The following is a 26,470-nucleotide window of genomic DNA, read 5'->3' as shown; positions in this document are numbered from 1 at the left end:
ACGACGTCAAGCTGTGTTCCGTTCAACATGTGATTGAAGTGGAGCGTGCTTCTCAGACACAGCTGCATAAATACCGGCTTAACGCAGTCATTCTTAACCTGTGGGTCATAAGTGGGCCCCCAAATAATAGCTCCCGATATCATTTCTTTCCCGATACCAATTCCAATAACCATTACTTGCGCGTACCGATCCGATACCAGTGTGTACAGATGTAGCGGATGTTACCAGTTTATCACTGTCAGGTGTCAGCAGTGTCAGTGCGGTATAGCATTACGCACGCACGCACCCACCCACGCACGCACGCACGCACGTCTCAAGTGGGACAAGGAACGGCAACTTGCGAAAGATTAAGGCCAGACTAAACCCATTCCTTTCATTATTGTATCATTCTCCCTTCACACTGTCTCTGTCTGTCTGTCTGTCTCATGGTCCTTTTGTCCGTGTTATGGATTGGCTGCATTCATGGACATGAAGAGGATTTGGTTGTGTGTATGATTACCAGAGAGAGAGAGAGAGAGAGAGAGAGAGAGAGAGATGAAAGAAAAGATGAAATGTGACCTTGTTGACCCCTGGCTCTGTGGACAGAGGAGGGAGGGGGCGGGGCTCAGTGAGAGGAAGTTAATCCCCTCCAGGTGCTGTATCACCAACAGGAGGCGCCGGCCTGGCCCACTGGCACAGCGGGCAACACACACACACACACACACACACACACACACACACACATAGGGACAATAGACCTTAATCCTGAAATATTGATGCCCGCCTGCGAGCGGAGGGAGGCGTGTGTGTGTGTGTGTGTGTGTGTGTGTGTGTGTGTGTGTGTGTGTGTGTGTGTGTGTGTGTGTGTGTGTGTGTGTGTGTGTGTGTGTGTGTGTGTGTGTGTGTGTGTGTGTGTGTGTGTGTGTGTGTGTGTGTGTGTGTGTGTGTGTGTGTGTGTGTGTGTGTGTGTGTGTGTGTGTGTGTGTGTGTATTGAGGTGTTCCCAGTCAGATTGCCCACACACCCCTGTTGCTGGCAGGTAGGGGGTTAAAGCAAATCCGATCCCTGCCCTGTCACCTTTCTCCCCTCATTGCCACCTTGGCACACACACACACACACACACCAGTGGGGCGTGGAATGGATGCGAGGCTTATAGAGGCAGACACGGTATAGATGTATTCATTCACTTTCTATTGCAGACAGATCGAGTGTTGGTCGTCTGAATAGAACCGCTGATAATGAGGACAGTGTTATTACAGCCGCTCAATAACGACACCAATCCGCCCGGATCAAATAAAGCCTTTTAATTGCGTCGCCTCGTATTAACCCATTTGGGACGGGAACGCATTATGTGTTGCTTCGGCGTTGAACCACCTTCACCATCATATGAAAGTTTAGCCGTTGAAAAATAAATTTGAAAAATCGTGAAAATGTATCGCAAATCTTTGAATATATATATATATATATATATATTCTGTCACTGCGAACGGTTTTAACTCAAATCTTTGCTTCTTGGGGCGTCCCTGGAACAACATATTTTCAGAATGGGGGAGGGGGGTGTTAGCGGCCAAATTATACAGATCATTCTGGGGGTCCTTGACATGAAATAGGTTGAGCACCACTGACATAGAAACATAGGTTTTTCTGAAAACTGTTTGAACCTAGAAGCCTTTTTATTCTAGAATCGTCCTCGGGTCTAAATGGGTTAAAGGACCCTGGCCCCGCCCGCCCAAGACGAACCCCCCCCCCCCCCCCCCCCCCCCGATGCATGAAAAGCCATAGCCCGTCAGATTGTTTGAAAAGGCCATCGTCCCGTGTGCCATGGATCCGCTGTTATAGCCCGGCGTCTTCACAAAACCTTTTCATGAACACCCCTCATCATTTCCGAGAGAATAGCCTATTTAATTACGACGTTGAATATTTATGAGGGTGTCAAGATAATGTAATGTAACTGTGTGTGTGTGTGTGTGTGTGTGTGTGTGTGTGTGTGTGTGTGTGTGTGTGTGTGTGTGTGTGTGTGTGTGTGTGTGTGTGTGTGTGTGTGTGTGTGTGTGTGCGTGTGCGTGTTTATTCCAGGACTGAGTCGGTAGCAGAGAAGATGCTCACAAACTGGTTCACGTTCCTTCTCTACAAGTTCCTCAAGGTAACGATTCTTGAAATGTTCAACCGCAGCCTCATACTCTTCCAGGAGTAGGATATTTTAGAACTGCACAATATTGTCCCAATATAATAATAAAGACACCTTTGGCAGTTAAGTCCAGCCCTGGGTCTTTGATGTTTCTCAGCCCAAGGACCCCTTGAGAGAGAGATGTAGCAGGGACCTCTATTGGCTTGTAGATTAAACCCTTTTAATTTAGCTTCATTGACTATCAAAGTATCAATGTTGTATAGCTGTTTTTTTTTTTTACAATTAACCGCTTAAACCCCTCACTATTTATCACCAAACCATTTTGCCAAAAATAGCAAATCTACAATATCAGTGCGAGGCTCGTATATTGGCAATTTTTTGGCTAAAGTTCTCCTCAGAATAGGGATGCTATATAGTGTTCTAGTGGTTAATGCAAAACAAATTCTCCTATCACACAAACATTTGGCGTTGCCCCCCTGTAGTAACTCTGAGGAGCCCCTATAGGGGTCCCGGATCCCCTTCTGAAGACCCCCTGGTTTAACTCAAAGTGTAAAACATTTTGCACTCCAAAAAACACGTCTTTAAACTCCAGCTCTCGGTTCATCTATCGTTACGACAGCTGTGATGAACGGCAGAGTGCAGATAGATACTTGGCATTTCTCACCTTTTTTATACATCAACCCCCCCCCAAAGTTTGTACATTATGGATGCAGCTCCCCTTTAACTTAAGAGATGGAAATGGGGTTTGGGATAGGATGTTTAGAAAGATGACCCACTCAGCAACTTCTGGAAGCAGAGAACATCAGAGAGAGAGAGTTAGAGAGAGATCGAGAGAGTGAGAGAAACTCAACATATTAGATTATTTTTCACCTCCCTGATGTTACAGTACCTCTCATTGAGGTGAGGGAAGGTAATGGTTCTCTCACTCTATTCAATCTTGTTCAATATTTATGAAACCTCACAAGCAGACTTTCACTTAAAAATTGGAGATCCGGATGCAATTCCGACGGCGCATCAGTCCGACATGCGGTAACAGCGGTTGGACTACCGCTCAAACATGCGCTGCTCCCGTGCTTGCGGTTATGGTTAGGTTAGGGATATAGGTAGGTTGGTTATGGTTAGGTTAAGGATATAGGTAGGTTGGTTATGGTTAGGTTAGGGATAGAGGTAGGTTGGTTATGGTTAGGTATAGAGGTAGGTTTTCGGTCTAATGACCGTCGGATCAAAACATGTGTCGGAAATTAGTACTGCACCCAGAGCGACAAACAAAAAGCTCACAACACGTCACATCACAATGCGCTGTGACTCTGAGCTTGTAGATCTTCTATCTCCGCTACTTTGTGTGACACTGTGGTACAGTATAACAAAGTAATTAAAAAATAAAGATAAAGAAAAAAGATAAACAAGGTTCCTACCTGACAGCAACCATATGGGATAGAATTTCAACTGTTATTGGACATGTCATTGAGTTGACTGAAGGTGAGGGCTCTCTCAGTGTTGGAAACGCTGAGGCTTGTGACCTATGTGCCGAAAGTCTTGATGCAGCTGATCTTTATTAAAGACTCCTAAAGACTTCCTAAGAGATTGCGGATCATTTTCACGCCCTAAGACTGCCTTTTGAGTTGAGCGCGCCTTTCCTTGGAAGTGAGTTTCTCTCAATCTTTCCAATTCTCTCTCTCTCTCTCTCTCTCTGGTGTTCAGGAGTGTGCGGGGGAGCCTCTGTTCTCGCTCTTCTGTGCCATCAAGCAGCAGATGGAGAAGGGCCCCATCGACTCCATCACAGGAGAGGCACGCTACTCGCTCAGCGAGGACAAGTTGATCCGACAGCAGATTGACTACAAGACGCTGGTAAGAAGGGTTCACTTCACCCAACCTGGGGGTCCATGCCGGGCTTGGGAGCGAGGGGCCAGTTGGCTCACCAGAGAGAGAGAGAGGGTGGTTATGGGTTGGCGGTTTGGAGACAAGTGCGCGGCTGACGTTAAAGTTGTCGTTTTCACGCTTGACCTAAGGGGGCACGGGAGTGATGACTTCACTTCCTGTTGTGACCTGAGCTGTCAAGAACTGGCAACACACTGTGTGTGTGTGTGTGTGTGTGTGTGTGTGTGTGTGTGTGTGTGTGTGTGTGTGTGCGCGTGCGTGCGCATGAGTGTGTGTGTGTGTGTGTGTGTGCGTGCATGCGCATGCGTGTGTGTGCGCGCGCGCGGTGTGTACGTATGTGCGTGCGACCTGCTCAGTCACCGAGGGAGAAGCAGACAGTGTTTACAGCCATCCTGTCTCGTCTCATTTCCATGTCCCAAATACACTTTCCATTAAGCTGTTCAGACTGAACAGTCAACAGAGAGAAACCAGACAAGTCAATAACAGGTTGACTCATAAGGCAATGAGTCAAAATGAGGCAGCATACAGTGTTAGGAGAGTTGAGCTAGGCAGAAATGTAAATTTGACCAAATTACTTTGGCAATTATGCTGTGAGTCTAACTGTGCTAATGAAGATGTTTTGCCTATAATAGACTCAAAATGGGGACGCCTGCTTGAAAGTGGTTCATTTCTATTGGCTTGTTAAGATGCTTTGCCTTGAATAATCTTGCTTATTTTTCGCTCTTTGTTGTGTATTATGTAAAAATGGTAAAAATTATTAAATCAGTAATTATAGCGTTTAACGAGGGACGGGTACTGTATTATTGCAAGGCAATTAACATCTCTAATTAATTTGACCTGAGTCTGAAAGGGTGAAAATTGAAAGTGGTACCCTTGGGTGGATTTTGAGTAACTATAAACAGAACATTGATTTAGACATGTATTACTCTATCAATCGTTCTGTCCTGTCTATCTTTTTCTTTTTTTACCGTGAGCCACTTATTGGCCAACGATAGGACAGTAAAACCAAAAGACATAAAGCTATAAACGTTTTTTTATGGCTTCCAATGAGTGAAAATGTGTTCCCTGAACTCGTAATGACCGGTGAGTGCTTCGCTGTTGATGATGATGATGATGATGATGATGGTGGTGGTGGTGGTGTTCATAATTTGGACGCTCATCAGCTACAAGTATCTCTTCCACCCTCTGGGGAGAGTTTTTTCTATCTCCGCAATTACAGGAAGCATCTTTTCACCCAATGGCGGAAATGACAAAATAAATAGACAGCAAAGACATTTTCGGGGATTGAAAATGCAGGAAAGCCCTTTCCAGGGACCAGAGTGGAAGTCTTTGAAAACACTCTGCCTTGTCAACAGGCAACACAGGCCGGAAAACATAAAATGTGTGATGTCATGTTTTGTTCTTTTTTTTTGCTGCTGTAGGTGGTGAACTGCATCCACCCGGAGAACGAGAAGAGCCCGGAGATCCAGGTGAAGGTGCTGAACTGTGACACCATCAGCCAGGTGAAGGAGAAGATCCTAGACGCTATCTACAAGAACATCCCTCACTCCCACCGGCAGAAGGCCTCCGACATGGACCTCGGTAAGAACGCACAGCTTTCCGCCTAATATCATACTCGGCATCAGAATGATGCTGTGACAATCAGACTATTATACAGAAGTCCTGACGTCCCTCCCCTGGGTCACAGATATCTGGTTCACAGACGCTTTTCTCTATGGAAAATACCATTGGGTCATCTTATAATCGACTCATGTAAGAACTGTGGGGCAAAAATAAACAAATTGCCCCGGCGATATTGCCAGTGAGGTGGCTCTGTGTCGTTTACGATAGTCAGTCACTCAGTCACTCATCTGTTTCTGGCATCCTACCCAGGTAGGATGTGTAAATTACGTTAGACTTTTGTACTCTGTACACTGGAACTTTAATGAAGAACAATAAAGAGTTAACACAAAACTACAGACAACGTTGGGCAACAATTTTACAATAGGACCCGCATGACTTTGTACAATATCACTTAAGAAAGAATACAAAGTTCACCCCAAAAAATACTATCAATTACAGTAACACAGCCCATAAGCCTTGAATTCCTGAGATTTTTTTGTTTATTTCTTCTTTTTTTTTTAGATGCTAGTCTACCATGCAGATATACTTAGGACGAGACAAGTAGCTGTTGGTTACTTGTCAACACATTTTTGTTTTCTTGACCACAAGATAGCATATGCGGTTTAGACAGATGCTAGGTTTACCTGGTATCCATACTTTCTTGCAGCACTCCATTGTTCTCTTTATACTCAACTGTGTATCTTGTTTGTTGACAAGGATTCGTGATACTTTACTCACACTTGTGAGTCACTTTGGATAAAAAGCATCTGCTACGGAAATCTGCCCAAACTATAAATTGTAACGTATCCTTGCACCTATATCGGCCAACCATAAAATATACAAACGCATGCACAAAATGTATTTTCACCCAGGCAGACACATCCGTCGAGCAAGGAGACAGCTCTCTCAGACAACAGACGATTTCCAATTCGCTCTCATAATAAAACAATAATAGGACAACACATAACGCCCTGGCAGCGACCATAAAACAATTTCATCCCAGGAATATGTCATCAAAACACTAAACCCCGTCTCTTCATTTAGCCGCCGTCCCTACGGCACACAAACAAACAGCCATGGCCCGGTTATAAATACGGCATCACTAGCAAACAACAGTGGCCACAACAAATCCCATCTGGCAGTATTAAACTGCAAAAAATATGGCACGGTATTAAGATTGACTGGAGCTATTGGCACATAAACAACCCGAGATAATACCATTACTCACATACACAGGTATGTGCGAAGACACCCACACATGAATGATGTGCGCACGCACGTATGCACGCACGTATGCACCCACGCACGCACACACACATACACGCACTCACGCACACAAACACGCACACACACACACACACACACACACACACACACACACACACACCACACACACACACACACACACACACACACACACACACACAATTCCCTGATCATTAAATCTCTCACACACAAGACGCATGGCGTGACCCATATCTGCTAAGACATTGGGGACTGCACCAATATCAGTCAATTATCATGTCTAAAATAAGACAGCGCTTTGAGGTTGATGATGAATGATCGCAGTCTGCACGAGCACTTACTGTACGCACACAGAGTGAAAGATGCATTATATAAACACAGAGTGGTACACAGTGGCAGCGCTTTAGAGCACTTGCTCTCTCAAAACCTACAATAAATGTGCAACATCTCTGTATTCAGACAGCCAGCAATGGGTTAAACGCTCCCCCCAAAATGTAGTCTCTGTGACACCTCTAGGGGTCGCAGTCTGCATTAAAAAATGTTCCTAGAAGCTTTGTTATTGGTCCAATGTTTTCTGCCAGCAAATGACTAACCAATCAGGTGGACAGTCAACTTCAACATCATTCCTCATCTTTGAAGGCCGACTGCGGCCCCTAGAGGTGTCACAGAGATATTATTTTTTTGGAGGGGGAGCGTTAATCCATTGCTGCTTGTCTGAATACTTTTTTTTATGCATTATTACTTATAGCTATACTTTAACACTTAGACTGCTGCCATATGGCCACAAGTGATAGTTTGCTTGCGCGGGCCAGAATTGGGGAGATTACCACTCAAGTAGCCTACTTCTGTTTCCCCCGCTCGCAGACCTCCATTGTAAGAAAAGGCTAATATTAGTATTAGCTCACGCTAGCTATCTTTCTCGAAAAACATTTATGTTTCAATCGCGACGCGATGAAAAATCTGAAATCAGATCCGAACCTCGGATGTCTGAACAGCACAACGGACAGTGACGTTTAGTTTCTGAGAAAAGAGCCATAGAATATCCTAATTATAACAGTAGTCTATGCATGCATGAGCACGTTCCGTGCGTGCGTACGGGAGTGAGCAAGGCGCTGCCTAGCAACCGGCTCTGGGCTAAAACTTGTTTTTTAACAGTGCCATTTCATATCCATATAAAGCAATATAAAACGCATATCGCAGACCAATTTTGTATGAAAGTACGCTTCTGTGCAGTGTCCATATAGAAGGGCCAATCATTGTTGGCAAAAATGTCTCACTCTGACACGAGTCTGCTTCCAATACCGCCAGACCCATGATTCTAATGAACAGGCAACTAGGGAGAAGCAATGTTGTTCAACAACACTTCAAATACCAGAATGAGACGGTGAGGAATACAGACACTATAGTTCACACTGGATGCAGAAGCGCCACAGACAACAGGGTAGGATGCAACAGCAGTAACACACAAAAATGTGTGTGGAGGAAGATGACATTTTCCCTTCATTGTCAATGGTGTTTTTAAAACAAACATTGAACTAAACACAAACATTAAACCTGTATATAGGAGGGCCCTCAAAAAATTAAGAATTTGCAGTCTTTTGCGGTATTTCCGAGAGATAGCGTCGTGATTTTTTTCCACCCTAAAACATGATCATCAGTTCTTATTGTTATATAAGGAGGTATAATTTTTTTCAAAAAAGTGTACAGTATTTGTTGAAATGTTGTTTTTATGTGGGCACGCCCACCAGTTCATTAAGCATGCCTGGTTTGTTGGTGGTGATGGGTGAACTGAAGCCGCACCCACAGCTGTAGTTGTATGATAAAGGGGGAGGGGTTAGGGGAGGGGCAAGTGTGATGTCACTATATTACTGTTTATTTCATTGGCCCATTTAACTGTCAAGGGTTCAGCCTTCAGGAAGAAACCCTAAATACAAAGTTAATACACCATTGCACATAAAAACGACTCCAGGGTGTCTAATGAAGTACTGTCACCTCATAGACACATGAAAAACTGAAAAAATACAGAAATTGTGGCACTCCATCTTTAAGGAATATTACTCAGCTGGTGCCCAATGACAAATAGAGACAGAGGAAATAAAGTAATTAAAGGAAATCGAGAGGAGAGGAGAGGAGAGGAGAGGAGAGGAGACACAAAAGGAGAGCTTTTTAGCGGGAAAGGATCAGTGAGTGTCTGGATTGATTAGCTGATCAATCATCTGACTCAGACACTGGCCGACATGAGACCCGATCGATGGAAAGTTTTGGCTGGAGGGAGACTCAACTTATAAACATCAGAGGCAGCTGAAGCTGGAAGTCAACTCTCCTGAGATGGAGTGGAGAGACACAGACCTCTCTCTCTCTCTCTCTCTCTCCGTCTAAGAGGAGGTGTATTTTTGGCTCTGGAAGAGAGGCTTTGGTAAAAAAGAAAATCAATGGGTGCCTAGTGCCTACGATCAGGCTGCCTCTCTCCAGGCAGACAGACAGGCTGTGAATTAACGCCTCATGGGATGTGGACTGTGGAACCGTGGTGCAGAGGAGCCTCGACTTTTCATCGAATCAGTTAACCACTTGCACCGTAGCATCCCTATTCTGGGGGCGAAACATTTGAACAGCCGATGTAAAAGCCTCACAATGTGTCACAGAGCGCTTTGTGAGCTTGCTGTACTGTAGATCAGCCATGTTTGCCGAAGCTATTTGGCACATGTGTGTGTGCGTGGCGTGCGTGTGTGACTGTGTGTACAAAAATATCACACTTGTGCGAAGTGCTCTTACCATCATATACATCACCAATCATCATACATCATCACACTCCGTGCTCAGCCAAAGAAATCATCACATTCTGCGGCGCACACACATAAAACCCACAGACACACAGCTTGGATATCGTCTAGTTTCACTACTTATGCTTGACATTCTTGTACGACAGTAGGACATTCATTCATGAAGAATATAAAAAGAAATATGGGGATTCAAGCCCGACAGCAATGATATGAAATAAGTATGATTCACGAACCATTTGCATACGCAAAGAAGACAAGATACGCAAAGAAGACAAGAGTAGAATGGAGAAGAGAGATAAATAACAGACATATTGCATGTACACGAGAGGGAGTGGGAGAAAAGATCTGGTTAAATCAATCATCCCCTCCCTCCTCCCCCCTCCTCCTCTCTCTCTCTCTCTTTCTCTCTCTTGTTCTCTGACTCTCGCTGTTTCGGATCAATGTGTGTGATTAGAGCCGCCGGGCCAAAGTCCTATCCACTTCCTTTTTCATCTGCGGCAACAGAGCTCCGTGTTTGCAGCGTCTGACTCTCCCCCCCCCCCCACCCCCCTCCCATCGACTGCTCTAAGCCCCCCCGCTGAGCTCCTCTTCTTGTTATTGCAGGGAGAGTCGTGTGGAGGAAACAAGGCGAGACTCTGATCCCCTCTCCACTAAACGGATGGAGAGTGAAACTAGGAAGTCTTAAAGGGACAGTCGACACAAAGAGGCCTATATATGGATGGAGTTGTTTTTGTCGACTAAAACTAAGACGAAATATGTTCGTCGACTACCTTTTTTCACTGACGAAACTAAATGAAAACTAAGCTATGATGACTAAAACTAAGACTAAATATACTGACAATTTCGTCAACAAATAAAAACTAGAGTAAAATGTTAGGAAGGGACTAGTGGACAAAAGATCCAGTATACGTCATTTTACACTTACTATTTAGTACTGCTACTAACTAATGTCTAATACAACTGCTGTTCTAAATCCTTTAGACCCATCCTTCAGACCCATATACCAACCTTGACAACACCGATACCCAGCCGATTGCTTGCACAAGCTTTAAAAAATCTAAAAGTAGGAAATAAAATAATTCCAAAAAAGGTAGCACATCCAAAAAAATATTATAAATAATAAAATAAAGAAATACATTGAAAGTAGGCTACTTAAAGCCTGCATGAAAAACAAACAAACAAAAAATACATTGATAACCCCACTGCCTTTCTGACAGATTCCACTCTAATCTAACACCTGTGATATAGAAACATATCAGACACTGCCAACATTATCATAACTGAGTCAACAAAAGATTGTTTGTTCTCCAGAACAAACGAGTGGATGATTCCTCCATTGTTTGCATGCAGACATCGCAGGCTCAGGCTGTATGAATACGTTATTGTGTTTTTATTGTTTGACATTCCAGTCTGGTTTATTATACTCTGTTAAGCATTGTGCAACCACACATAGCTGATCTACAAGCTCACACACATATATATATATATATATATATAAAAACAATAATGTCAAAATTGAAATGGGACATTCTGCATAATGAGTACTTTTACTTTTGGTAATTTTAAGTGCATTTTCATAGCAATAATTTGCGTGTTTCGATATTGCGTTATTGATACTTTTACGCAAGTAAAAACCCCCCCAAAAACATGATACCCCCCTCCACCTCACCCCCACCATCCCTGTCAGCTTCCATTCCACTCACGAACGGAGAAGACAAAGCAGCAATCACAGTGACGTGTGATGGAGCTCCGTCTGAGGAGCACACACTGGGATATTGTTAGAAAGATGTGTGCGAGTGATGATGAGAGACTAGGGCCGTCGTAACAGTACATCTTCCTATAAACATGCAAATGAGCAGCCGTGTCCCCCGTCCCGGTTCCACAGCGCTCCATAAACAAATGGAGGGGGGGGGGGGGGGGTGTGTGTGTGTGTGTGTGTGTGTGTGTGTGTGTGTGTGTGATATAAAGGCCCCCATGAAGCGTGTGGAAGCTGAAGGTGACTGTTGTATTCCACAGGGATGTAAAATACACATTCAGTATACATATGAACGCACACACACACACACACACACACACACACAGAGGGTCTTAGTGCTCTGCTCTCAGGGCTTGTATCAGTCCTCTGTGGTGGATTGCAGTGAAATAATTGCATGAGATATAAAACATTCCAACTGCTATACGCTGAATTTAAATCCTTGCACTTGTTACATTATGCTTTGCATTATGACATAATGCACATTGCACAGTTTGCATGCAAACTATATAGACAAATGGGGAAACATTAACATCCATTATGCTGTAGCTTCATAATAAACTCATTGTGACCGAAGGTCGCAGTTAACTATGGAATCGTGCATTTCCCGTCAGTGTGTGTGTTGGTTGGTTGGGGTGAGAGAGCATGTGACATCACATGATATCATCAGGGATCTCCATCCTGATCATCAATGCAGCCGTGCCCGATTGGCCAAATGCTGGTTGTCAAATAATTTCTTATTCGACTAAGAGATTGGCAGTCGAATCAGACTCCCTCGATCGATTAGTCGACTATTCTTCTAATGGAGGTCAGGTGTGTGTATGTATGTATTAGGCACCATTAACCATTTCCTGCCATTTGTTCTCTCAACAGAGTGGCGTCAGGGTAGAGGACAGCGCATGATCCTCCAAGATGAGGACATCACCACCAAGATAGAGAGCGACTGGAAGAGACTCAACATGCTGTCTCATTACCAGGTATAGGTCACACGCACGCACACACCAGAATGCTGCCGAGGAAGATTTGCCTTTTTGAATTCGTGAAGTTTAAATGCATTAAAGGCCTGAGGCAGATTCTACAAATGTCTTCTAATCAGCATTTTAGGCAGTACTCGGCTTCTCCGATACTGTATCGGCATCGGAAACAACTCTGGTCCTGACCTACGAGTCACTATGAGTTCCCAAGGCATACTGTACTTACTCACCTACTCTCTACGCACTCAGCAGTGGCTGCCCCTAGTTCGGAATGTGGCACCTTTATATGACATAATGATATGACTGTGTGCATTTTGAAGAGCATACGTGCGTGCTCTTCGTACGTGAATGCATTACAAAACACATCGCATGTCTGACATTAATCACACAGGGAGTGTGACATTCAGATTGTCACAGTTAAATTAACAGTCAGTTTACAGTGCAGCCTCATCACAAACATTATTGATTATGAAGATGCACCGCAAAGATCCATGCTGTGCGATGTAAACATCACCATGGCATTACACTTCATTATAGTGTCTGGTTTCAGTCTGTAGATACCAATACCATGAAAGGCCTTTTCATCTGAGTCAGTATGTGAAGGCATTATGACATACTGTATAATATCTGGATGCTCAGTATAACATCTTGTTTACGCTTTGTGATCATGTCATTGGCTGTCTGGATGCTATTACGATGCTATTATGTTTAGCATAATGCATATGAAAGAATGAAGGGAGAGAGATGCTTGTATGTCGCATCCATGTGCATAAACACAGTAGTAAAGATTCATAAATGACTGAGAAAAACTAAACTAGGTGGTGCAACAGTTGATCACTGTTATAACATGTAACCGTACGTTATAGCATGTTATGTTCTACAAAGCTATAGGTCCACCACGGTGGATTCAAACCCACAACCTCTACGGTTTTGGGCAGGCACTTTACCAGTCGCTGTGCCACCCGCGCGCCATGTGTTGAATTATATCACAGCATGCTCAGCTATCGATTTTTATTTTTATTTTCATTTCTTACACATATATACTGTACCATGTAGCCTGTCGAAATGTCAAGGCGGTATAAAAACACCAAAGGCTTCCTCCAGGGACATGGCCAACATTATGTCTGTCTTAGACCTGCAGCTAATCCTCCATGTCTGGATGTGAGGTGTCAGTCAGGATGCTGTGGTCACACTGAAAGGGAAAGGGATTAGTGTTGACATTTATATTTTGTGTTGTTTGTTTATTTGGCAAAGGGACAGTGTGTACAATACATGCATTCCACCCGAGAACGCTACGAGTTCATGCACATCAGTAGGCCCTTAGGTGGGTGGCATCGGTGGCACATACAAAACCAGGAAGAGGCTTTGGAAAAATACGACATTGTCCTCGGGTGGCGCAGTGGCAAAGTCATCATTTTGTGTGAATGTTGAACCCTATAGCATTTGTAGGGAGGATAGTAAAAGGTTCAAAGTTATCTTCAAGGGGTCATACTAAAGGCACCGCTATCCAGAATGTTCCAGCCTTTGTAACATTGACTAATGACTAGATGTTTGTTAACTATAACTAACTAGACCGCCTATAGGCAATGCAAGGCAGTTTTATCTGTAGGCTATAACAAATTTCAACGGCAATTCAATGTACTTATCAAGCAAAGGAAACACAATTATTCAATAAAAATAACAGATACAGTGCAGAAGAGAGAGGGAAAAAAAAAGAAAGCAACTCAATCAAAGGCAGCGGCAAACAGAAAGATCTTCAGTTGTACTATTAGAAGGCATAGATCCGAAGTCCTGTTAGTCCGAACATGCGGAAAGGTTGTCGAACATGCGCAAAAACAAACCTAGTCATTTTCATTCATTATTAGTAGTAGTGTTTAATTATTTTTGATTTGCTGATGATGTCAAGCGGCCGACTGGACGTTGGCAAAAGGTTTATTGCATTTCTCCCATGCAGCAACACACACAGAATGTTGAAACTGTTGAAAAGTGTGCTGCACATTCAACGGTGACATGCACACAAAAGATGATTAAGACGGATGTCGGGGGAATCATTATATCATCAATCATCAGAACAACGTTCATACCTGGACACACTCATCAGAACACACACACGCACGCATGCGCGCGCACACACACACACACACACACACACACACACACACACACACACACACACACACACACACACACACACACACACACACACGCAGAGTGACAGACAGACACATATTGACAGAGCCAACGTTTGGCACATCACGATTAGCGAGCGTCTGGTCCAGCCAACCAGAATGATGGCCTACTCCTCCGAATGGGAAATGGCTCTCGGCTTGGTGCTTGTTCATTACGGTGTAAATAATTTGAGAGGCTGAGTTGTATCTCTCCTCTCCTCTCCTCTCCTCTCCTCTCCTCTCCTCTCCTCTCCTCTCCTCTCGTAGAAGTCAGAGGTCCAAATTAAATGTCAGTGGAGGCGGAGGTTTGGAGGAGGGGTGAGCGAGGCGTGGGTTTGGAATGGATTAGGGAGGTTGATTGGAATCGCAGATAAGATAATGAAGACAGAAGTTTAATTCATTTGTTTTGCAGGCCATGGGGATGGAGGAGAGAGGGTCTTGACAGACCAAAGAATTTATACAAAATGATTGCATGCACCCAAGATGGTAAATGGGAAATAGCCGACTTATAAGGTAGCATGTAAGTCCGCTATTTCACTATAAGTGAATGTATTCATATTGTATTTTTGAGAGTTTTGCGTCCCAGGGATCCCGAGTCCCGAAATGTAGTGGAGTCAGAAGTACGTTTGTCTTTCACACGTAGCTATAGTGGAATGGAAGTAATAAGCAAAACATTACAAAATATGTATATCGTTGCTGATGGGCAGAAACCTCTTACCTCCATATTCTAGGGTTTTGTGTGAAATGTTGTCTTACATTTTAGCACCCTTGCAGTGCTTGCTTCTCAAACTTGTTCAGTTTAATAACCCCCATAACTCTGAGAATGTACAAATGGAACCAAATGGATCTGTAAGGGTCCATAAGGTTCCATTTGTACATTCTCAGAGGGCCTCACAAGGGGCCATTTGGTTATGAGGGTTCTTGGACCACACTTTGAGAGTTGAGACTGGTGTAGCAGAGTGTTTCCATCTGTTTGAGCAGAATGGAACAGAGCCTTAATTAGTATCATTGGTATAGGAAGTAAGGACAATACGGCCCAATATATTTCCAATATGGCCGTGGTGCTTAATGCCTATCCCCCCCCCCCGGACAAGCGCCTGTAGTGTATATCCCTCCTCTTGTGTTATTTCCCCAAACACCTCTTGTCCTGTGCAGATTCATTATGCTGCCGTACAGATTCGTGTCAGATTAAGGAGAGAGGTTGGCTTTCTATACCTCCCCCTGGGATTGATAGAAACATTATGCATGCAGTGAATGGCAGAAATAATGTTATGAATATAATCAGAACATGCGAGCACGCACGTGCACTATTGTATAGAAATCACTTCAATTAACCCTATAGCCTAGCCAGAGGTCCATGTGTTGAGATAGAGGAGGTGTATATGTGCTGTGGTTTTCCAGTACTTTTACCTCTAATATTATACTTTTATCAAAATACAACTATTTAAAAACTTTAGTTACTCGTTACTTTGTACATTTTGATTATTTCCAAAACTGTATATTAACCACTTCAGCCCTATATTTCAGCCATGTGAAAAGTAGATTTTGAATACAGGACTTGTAACAGAGTACTTTTACAGTGTGTTGATACTTTATTAAAACATATGAATACTTCTTCCATCGTAAGGGAGCATCATTGAGGCAGCTTCCATTCCAGTCGAGTTAATTGAATCCAGTTGACTGACTGGTAATTGAGGGGAATTTCCCATTTGTGTGTGTGTGTGTGTGTGTGTGTGTGTGTGTGTGTGTGTGTGTGTGTGTGTGTGTGCCCATGTGTGCGTGCGACCCGTGCGTGCGCTTGTCATAACCTGACCCTAGAGGAACAGCGTTATTGAATAGGGAGCGTGGGAGGTCTCGTCAGGAACAGGCTAATAACATATTCTCCATGTTTATCCGCTGAGGAGAGAAATGTAATGACATGGAATCTGGATGCAATGCTGCACAATATGGGTCCTTCAGCAGGGGGGGTGGGGCCCCTAGGGTGGCTCCTCAGCATTACTACAAGGTGAAAATCTTGTATCACACAAATCTTTGTGTGATAGGAACCTGTTTGTATTATTATTTTTATATACGCTAGACTAGAGGTTCTAGAGTTCGGGCCGCTAGGCAGCCCTCACACCTTACAGTATGTCCGACCGGTAAGTCATATGAAATGTGTCGATATGAGTTCATTTATGGAACCATGCAGTGCCACGCTGCTTCTTACTGTGTTGTGTGTGTGTGTGTGTGTGTGTGTGTGTGTGTGTGTGTGTGTGTGTGTGTGTGTGTGTGTGTGTGTGTGTGTGTGTGTGTGTGTGTGTGTTTCAGGTACCTGATAACTCGGTGATGGCCCTGGTCCCCAAACAGGTGACAGCCTACAACTCTGTCAACAGTTCCACTGTTTCCAGGACGTCAGCCAGCAAATACGGTACGCATTATACATAAATAATAAATACAAATACCGTCCGCTGTCCTCTTATCTCCATTATTCTAACTTGTTGTGTTCTAAATCTTCTAAACGTCATATATTATATATATTTTTTTTTTGCAAAAAGGGTGAAGTTTCCCTTTAACCCATTTTGGGGCGGGAACCCCTTTTGGTGTTAGCATCATGTCATGCTTTAGCTATTGAAAAATAGCAGATCTACATCTTCCATCACTGGTCAGACTGTCCTTCCTGTCGCCGGTCCGTCTGCCGGCCGGCCCACTCCCAATCTCCTTGAACCTGAGTAGCCATCAGACTCCAGGCTGATCAAAGCCCCCCTCAGTGCCATCGCATCGGGCCACAAATGCTTCACGCATATCAAATGCTGCAGCAGGATTATTAGCCACGGTCTCATCTCCATAACCATCTCACCTCCCTGGATCCAAATGAGGAGAGTGTGAATGAGAAAGAAATTATGCCAGGGCTCTCTCTCTCTCTCTCTCTCTCTCTCTCTCTATGCGGGGAAGGGTAGGAGAGGGGCGGTAGACTTCAAACAGGAATGTGAGGTACTTCAGAACCGGGCCCGTTAACTGGAGAGCGACTTTGAACTCTCCCTGAACACAATGGCCCAGTGCCACAGAGATAGGGAACACTGACTTCTATTCTAATGAGGCTAGAAGAGAGAGAGAGAGAGAGAGAGAGAAAGAGAGAGAGAGATGGGGAGGAGACAGACAGACAGACAGAAGGAGAGAGGGGTGCAACAGTGAAATCATGTACAGGTATATCTCTGCGGTGTATGTATGTGAGCTGCACGTTTCAGCAGTAAGCTACACAGAGTTTAAACATAATGAAGGCAGGACATTCACTTCAATGAAAACAGATTAGAAACAATGTGCCTGCCAGATTTGTTTGCATAATCACAACAAGCAAACATAATGAGAGATGGTTTTCACATATCTTTTATACGCAGTGAAATATTGTTTACTGAATATCAGATGTAACTGAAACCAAAACACTGGAAATGAGTCAAACCACTGCAGTGGTTTGATCTGTCCATATTCATACATGCAGTCTCTCTCTCTCTCTCTCTCTCTCTCTCTCTCTCTCTCTCTCTCCATTGATTTTGCTTCAATTCAAATTGCTTTATTGACATGAATAACCAAACAGCTTAACAATGCTGATAATGAAAACAAGTCAATAACAAACGAATGAAAAGATGATGACTGTAATATCGGACAATTACTCAGTGTGTTTGTACTCCGTCTGTCTGACATTCTCTCAGTGTACCCATAGCGTCAAGAGGCGGCACGATGCTGCCTAGAGCAGGCGTCTCTTCTGGGTTTTTAATCTGTTGGTGGATTCTACTTGCAGCTGCAAGCTGAAGCCGCACACGAGCGTCATTTCCATCCACCAGCTGTTTAAAAACTCGGAAGAGACGCCTGCTCTAGGCGCCATCTTGCCGCCTCTTGATGCTACTGTCTGGGTACACTGTGTGTTTGTCTATCTGTCCTTCTCTCTCAATTAGGGATGGGACGATGTGGAAATGTAACAGTTTTACTGCCGGGAATGGTTTAATCCAGGTTACTGTCGTTGCTATATACGACATACCCGCCTTTTGTTTTATGTGTTTAATCCGCCGTATTGTAATAAATAAAAATAAACTCTGTCTTTTCCACGGAGATAGAGACTAGATGGTTTCGTTTTGATGATGAAACCGGAAATCGTAACATGCTGTGGGCTGCTAGGGCTTCTGGGAAATTGAGGCCAATGCAAATTAATGGGGTACAACGCCTCATGGAGACGGGTCTTGTGTGCGTCTTCCGGGTGCACCAAGATGGTGGATGGTACGATCGGATCATAACAAACTGAGGAACCTTTTTTCGCTGGATTTTCACGGATTAAAAGCCCAAATAATTCAGGGTATGCTCTAAAGGTAATACAACAATCTCGGCAGTGAAATGTGGGTTACGCGTTTAAACCAGTCAAACTGTTTAATGTCACAACTATTGTGTAAAATAGAATGCCACTTTTGTTAACCACTATCCCTATAGGGGAGCGCTCACAACACGTTGCAACGTCATGTGTTGTGTTTGACCTTGTAGATCGGCGATTTGTGTAGAGTGAAACAAGAGTGTACGAAATGCACTCTAAGACATACTGAATTTGCAGCTCAACTAATAATTCTAGTTTATGACAGTGGACAATTTCAGAATGAAGAAAAAGTTAAATCCCTGCTATATGATTATTGTGAGCGTTCTTTTATCACGATGAAGGACACAAACGATTATCGTCCCATCACTACCCTCAATCTTTTATCTGTCCCTCTCTGTTTCCCTCTGTTTTTCGTTGTCTCTGTCTCTCTCTCTCTCTCTCTCTCTCTCTCTCTCTCTCTCTCTCTTTCTCGTATCCCGCATTGATTTCCTCTGTGGGTGAAAAACGCACTGCGTTATTGCCTTTCTTCTTCCTTTAGTCCTGTCCTATTCTTAAACCTGATCAATTCTCTTCACACTGTGTAAACATTCATTGAGCCGTGCGTTTGGAAATGTCATCAGGACTTTGTTGGCCATTGGGTGGGCCATGCATATTTCATCCCACCTGGCACCTGTTCGATTTTGTGTCGGGGCCCGGCGTTGTGTCGCGCTTCATAGAAGAAGACGACGGCATGAAAAATTAACCACACGCGGGGGGCTCCCTAAAAGTTTCATATCCAATTTCCCAGAGCTGGAAATTGGAAATACGCCCGAAACCATCGGACCCAAGCCGTGTGACTGCCACGGTTCTGCCGAAGCAGAGATTTTGATTTGTTGCTCGGCCCTTCTTCGCCATCAATCTGTTGCACACAATGGAGACTTTTTCTCTTTTTCTTCCTTTGTTCCGCCATCCATTGTTGTTTACCTCCTGCACGGATTGAAGTTCTGGGGCTGATTTCAGTCAGGATTTTTTTCAACGAAAAAAGAAAACAGCCTATATGTAAAAGCTCTTACTGCTGCCAAATTAGTTAAATTTTTGTTAAACTATTAGTGACTTTACTGTCGTAAACGATACAGAGACACCTCCCCGACAATTTTTGGACCACAATTCTTATATGAGACGATTTTAAGATGACTACATGCTATTCTCCATAGAGATATTACTTCCGCAAACCAGGGGATGAGTGAGTGACCTCAGGATCTTGGCACTCTGTGGCCCATGTGTATATATAGGGTTACAGTTAAAGAGAGCTTTAAAGCACAGCTCAAGACCTGTTCCTTCTCTCTTGCTTTTAGTGGATTCATAATTCTCTGTGTTATTCATATCCTCTCTGTTTTGCCTGATTCACTGCCGTATTTGCTATTGTTTTAATGTTTTTTGCATTTGTTTTTTCTTTATTTCTCTGAAGAGACGCTCATAGCGCGAGCTTGTAGGTCTGCTATTTTTTTTAAATCGAAGAGCGACTGACATAGAAGACATTTTTAGAATCTGATCTCAGGTCGGAATGAAAACTGTCAGGATGTAGAAGACATTTTTAGAATCTGATCTCAGGTCAGAATGGGTTAAGTATTGTTCTTGTCTGGTTGTCACACAGAGAACATGATCAAATACACGGGCAGCCCCGACAGCCTGCGCTCTCGCACGCCCATGATCACCCCGGACCTGGAGAGCGGCGTGAAGGTGTGGCACCTGGTGAAGAACCACGAGCATGGAGACCAGAAGGAGGGCGACCGCGGCAGCAAGATGGTCTCCGAGATCTACCTGACGCGACTGCTGGCCACCAAGGTAAAAAAACAAACGCACGCTCATCTTAAACCCTCTAGTCTCAAGTGCCTGGCCGCCGGCCGGAGGCTGTGGGTTCGATGAGTGTTACGAAACCCTTTTGGGTCTAGTGATGAGTTTGTAACATAAAAGGATTATACCAGGCTGTTGAGCGTAGAGGCGCATGCAAATGAAGGAGCCAGCACAGTTTTAGAGTGAAACGGTGAAGCACTTTACTTTTTTTAGTTTTTAGGTTTTTTAGTATTTACATATTTACACTTGGACAAAATGTATGCCCAAAGCATACAACCATTAAAACGCCTGAGGGCGGCAAGGTTGTGTGCACACATCCGCCTGGGTGACAGCAGACTGCTGGCCATAATTATATGGAGCGTGTCTTGAGTGTACAGGGTTTGATGAGGTCAGATCAACACATGGAATGTCAGAACAGGTCAGCTCCATATATGGAGATCTAAGTGTGGCAGCGGGGGCAGTGGGAGCTCTAAGCTTACACGCATAGACGGATGTGTGTACGCTTTTTGCCCTCAGGGCGTATTACTGGTCTTACTGGAATGTACAGGTAGATATTGTAAAACACATTAGAGCATATATTAAATGTATCCGTACCACATACGTACGGTAGAAGTCTAATATTGTCTTTTTAAAATATAGATCTATATATCTCTGTCTGTACGTGTGTAATCCACGTAACTCGAGAACCGTTCGCCCCACCGACTTCGAATTCGAGAACTGCCACAAAAGGCCTCTGCCCGGGATCTGGACTGGGCCCTTGCCCAGGGTCCATATATGGAGCTGGCCTGTTCTGACATCACAACACTCCATGTTTGGGCATGCCTGACACAGAACTCCATAGGAATGAAGGGACACAGAGAGACAGATCCAGAAATCTCCATACAGTATACGGGCATAAAAGGGACACCGACAGATGGGTGGAACGGGTATTGCATAGCCGGGTGGGGCATGGATCTCCAACTTCCATCGTTACTGACTCTGTGCTCTATACAGCCAGGCACCGGTCTTGTATATTTTAATGTGCAGTACATACTGTACTGACACTGTAGTGGACAAAAAAAGTTATATTTGAATATGAAAGTCACATCTTTTTGCTGATGTTTACTATATGAACAATATTCTTTACTGCAGCTCACTTAGTTTTTAGAACTTCCCGTTTCCTTTGATTGAGTCACGCGGTGCGAAGAGATTATTTAAATTCCACTTCTGCGTGACAAAGATATTTGATGTTTGTTTTCTCTTTTCATTACTGTTCTGTTGACGCCGCTGACTATCAATAATTGTCTTGACGCAGTACAGACCCTGTGAAGACGCCCAAGGTGCTTCTTAGAATAGATGCTATCAGGCCAAAATAGAAAATAGGCTGTGAAAATGGACTTCTGTGAATGTGCGTCAAATGATAAACGTCTTCAGACAGGGAAAAAAAAGTTTAATTGGTTTGGAGGGAAAAGGGACTTTTTGATCAAGCAGCTGAATGCAAATAACCCACCCACTCTTAGCCCATTAACCCATTTAGGCCTGTCTTTTTAAAATGTTTCTATATCAGTGGTTCTCAATATTTCATGTCAAGGACCCCAGAAATTATATGTAATTGCCCACCGACCCCGATCTGAAAATATGTTGTTCCAGGGACCTCCCCAGAAGCAAAGATTTGAGTTTTTGATTGATTGATTGAAATATTTATTAACTGTTTGCAGAATTACAGTACATTTCAAGCACAACTCAATACAAAGAGTATGGCGCGTGTGTGACGTAATGATCAGCTGAGATGTGAATGACGAAGATGCTTGGCTGATTAATCAGGCATTCTGACTATAACGTGCCTCTATATGAACTATCGCAGGCTTCATTTCTCAAACTCCATTGTGCAAGATTAGAAAAATAATAATAATCTAAATTATTCTGACACTTTCAAGATTTAATCGTAGGCTATATTTACAAGCTGGGTTGTGTTTGACACTACTGTAGCATGATGACGTATGGCGTTAGATTACCGGAGACGACATAAATAACTTAAATATAGACATGGTATGGATTTAAAAGGTTCTCAAGGTTTCAACGACAATATCCAGGCTGTATGGAAATAAAAAAACCTTTCCTGTCGCCCGCCCACCCATCAGCAATGGAGATTAATGCCTCTCTCTCCCCCTCTCTCTCTCTCTCTATCAGAGTGTGAAACAGGCTTGAGTGGCTCCATGAGTCACACCAATCTGAGAGCAATGACACCTTTCTGTGCACGCACGCACACACACACACACACACACACACACACACACACACACACACACACACACGTACACACACGCACACAGACCTCTTATGTGTGAGACGTGTGCGCGCTGCAGACAGATTGTTCCGGTGAAATAACACTTGATCTCCCGCTCATCTCTCTTGGTGAGCAATGTGTGGAGGGACAGGAAGTCTAATTGACTGCTTTTGACTTTCACCTCGTCAATAAATAACCCCCCCCACACACACACACACACACACACACACACACACACACACACACACACACTGACATCCTCCATATTAGCTGCATCACTGTCACTCTGATGGGGCTGCTGTGTGCCCCCCCCCCCGTGTGTGTGTGCGCGTGCATGTGTGAGTGTCCATGTGTTTGAGTGTGCCTGAACACATTATGTTTATTGTATACTGTATATGTGTGCATGTACTGACACTGACAGGGCAGGTGTCGGGGAGGGCAGAGGTCCAGATAACAGATGATGATGATGATGATGATGATGATGAAGGCATGTGTCCTTGCACAGATCAATCCCATCCAGCAGGCGTTCCCAGCATGCATCAGTACTATGAACACACACACATTGGAGGGACCTCAAGGTCACTTCGTATAGTCCGTACCTGTGATGTCGCGACACATCATCGATATAAACGTGCATTCATCTTCATGTGGTCCACCAGAAGCCTAATCCGTCTAGCCCAGTGTTTTTCAACCCTTTTTTATATCAAGCAAGGCCCATTAGGCCTATTTAATCCACATTTGAGCCACAGACCACCATTTGATGCCATTTAGCCTCTCAGGCTAAAAAACGAAATAATATTTTGGTCATTGGATGGAAGCTGTTGTCCACAATCCCATGCTGTATTGATGTTGGTACCATTAGGAGAGACAAAAGGCAAACGTTGATCAATAATAACAATAATTACACTCTCAAGAGTTAAAGATCTATAAGGGTCCATTTGGTTATCAACTCTCCATCATTTAACTGGGGACCACCCGGAACCCCTTCAAGGACCACTGGTGGTCCCCGGACCACTGGTTGAGAACCAAATAGTCGGTTAGCTGTTCTTCCCCACAAATACATCGGATAATGGGATGTAAGTGGTTAACTCATCTGCCACCATCAACACCCCCTCTCTCCCTCCCTCGCTCGCTCCGATAGGGAAACCTCTTATCGTGTGATTTCATTTTTCCATTGCTCGCTGCGGTGCATGCTCTCCTCTCCTTCTGTTCATCCTTACAGGATCTCCTTGTTCGTTACAAGTGGATTAGATTCTCTCTCTCTCTCTCTCTCTCTCTCTCTCTCTCTCCCTCCATAAAGTCGACGTTTCATCAAATTAGGGTCAACGGTGCAGCGGGGGTAGTTAATCCGGTATCACAAAGCGGCTTAGGAAGAGACACGTCTCCTGTTCATAGATTCTTATTCTTATTATTAATATACGTCAGCTGTGAAATAACAGTTTCCGCGTATCAAAGCTGGCATGAAGATTTAGCAGAACCAGGATATGAGATTGTAATATCAATAATGAGTAAACAGATATTCAACACAGCCGAGCAGATTACATATTTACAGTTTAAGACGTTTATCAAGACGCTCTTATGCAGAGAGACTTACACAGTCTGAGATCACATGTATAATGGCATGAGCCCTATAGTGAACAAATGACACCGTACATTATGGACATTATTAGAAAAGAGTTAAAAGAAAAACAAGTAAAGTCCCAATCGGTCAGGTGACATTGACAAGTGTTAAGTACAAATCTCAATGTATATGCATTGCATTATACATTCATATTTATCCCAACAATTTACAGACATTGTACACGTACACAACTCAGGCTGACAAAGCCATCATATAGCTACCTAAGAGGCGCCTCTTGTCTACTCTAAATGTAAGCAAAAAACAGGGACAACACAATACCTTATAGTTATATGCTCAGTTAAAAAACAGTAGAGTCTTCCTTTCTTCTGAGAACACTTGTCAATATGTCACCTGACCGGTGACATTGATTGAGACTGATCTTGTGGCATGTCACACTATGTGTACATACAGTATACCTGTATATGTATTGTTGTCTACTCCTTGTGAAGGTCTGAAGAAGGGCTACGGCTCGAAACGTTACCACTTCTCGGAAATCTCGGAGCAGAAAATGGTGTGCGGATTGTTTCATTTATTTACTTGTGACTTTGTTTAATCCAGCACCCTGCCTAGTAGGTTGATTGATTTCAGACTCCTTTACCACTTTAAAAGAAAAACAGACAATAATAATTTACAATGCACTTTACATTTTCGCAAACCTCAAAGTGGTATACAGTGTTTCAAAACATTGGCATAAAAACCAAACAACTTCATGGGACCCTACTAGGGATAAAGGGTGAAATAAAAAACAATCAGAGGAAAGGTAACATACCAAACACTCAAGGGTCGGATTGGGGTTAAGTCCCTGTGACATGCATGTCCTGGAAACATGCTACGGATAGAGGAGACAGGCTCTTGACCTTATGGGTCTGGCTACTTAACATAATTGACTTCATTGGGGCGCTGGGGGCGTGTTCTCTCCCTCATGTCATCAGCGCCCATACCCTAGGTGGGGTTGGCGAAAGGGCCTTTCTGTGTGGAGTTTGCATGTTCTCCCCATGTCCCCTAGGCCTAGGGTAGGTACCCTCCCAAAAAAACATGCAGTAATCCTGGTCTCTAAACTGCCTCCCCCTTGTCAGCCGGAGGCGCCTGATGGAGGGGAAAGGAACTGGTTGGAAGAAGCGGCCTGCTCACTCCTCATGCATTGAAGGAAGCATGAGCTCATTTCAGGGCTCTCCCCAGGTTGGCAGAGGGAGAGTAGTGCCCACATGGGTGAAAAAATGGGTTAAAAAAATGTGGAATAAAATATTATTTAAATGTGCCTTTTTAAATCGGTTGGCATTATATGTGGAATATGTCTTCGTCTCCGCAGGGAACGCTACAGAAGTTTGTGGATGACCTGTTTGAGACCATCTTCAGCACGGCGCATCGGGGCAGCGCCCTGCCCCTCGCCATCAAGTACATGTTCGACTTCCTGGACGAGCAGGCCGACAAGCACAACATCCACGATCCGCACGTCCGACACACATGGAAAAGTAACTGGTGAGTGGCGCACGCACGCACGCACACACGCAAAATAAGAAAGGCATTGGCACACTGCTGCAGTGCCAAGGCCCTCTGTCCATCGGCGCTGCGTCCGTCGGCTCTCTGCCCGCGTGCCAAACGGCACCGCATGCCAGCTCTCCCTAATATCCATTAACCACAGGGGTGTGTAATCTTCATTAGAGACCAATCCACGAGGGGGCTAATCCAATTGGCCGGCCGCAACTCCATCCATATTATCACTGATAAACCGGGGGCACCAAACCCCGTCCGTCGCCCATATAGGAAATTGCCTATGGTGACAAACGGTGGTGTTCGGTGAGGTGGTGAGAGGAAGCGGGACTTCCAAATTAATCTCCGCTGATTAATTAAACCCATTATTGACCTTTTGGTCAGCGGCGCTCCTGGAAGAAGAGGTTGGCGGAGGTT

At 44.1% G+C, this 26,470-nt stretch overlaps 1 protein-coding gene across 2 annotated transcripts in view; it reads left to right on the top strand.

Moving 5' to 3' along the window:
- Positions 1–26,470, top strand: part of plxna4 (plexin A4) — a 313,281-nt gene that overhangs the window by 271,725 nt on the left and 15,086 nt on the right. Inside the window, exons 25-31 of one of the 2 annotated variants that reach the window (XM_080757088.1) lie at positions 2,055–2,121; positions 3,808–3,954; positions 5,406–5,565; positions 12,238–12,341; positions 16,814–16,913; positions 20,476–20,666; positions 25,872–26,041. In XM_080757088.1, coding sequence (XP_080613214.1) covers positions 2,055–2,121; positions 3,808–3,954; positions 5,406–5,565; positions 12,238–12,341; positions 16,814–16,913; positions 20,476–20,666; positions 25,872–26,041 — 939 coding nt within the window. Of the gene's footprint in view, positions 1–2,054; positions 2,122–3,807; positions 3,955–5,405; positions 5,566–12,237; positions 12,342–16,813; positions 16,914–18,594; positions 18,821–20,475; positions 20,667–25,871; positions 26,042–26,470 lie in introns of those variants that run through there. The other variant, XM_080757089.1, reaches the window with a different exon arrangement.

The sequence above is a fragment of the Protomyctophum bolini genome, assembly GCF_963924005.1.
Source record: "Protomyctophum bolini genome assembly, chromosome: 23".
In the NCBI taxonomy this organism is placed as follows: domain Eukaryota; kingdom Metazoa; phylum Chordata; class Actinopteri; order Myctophiformes; family Myctophidae; genus Protomyctophum; species Protomyctophum bolini.
This window is presented reverse-complemented; position numbering and strand designations above follow the sequence as displayed.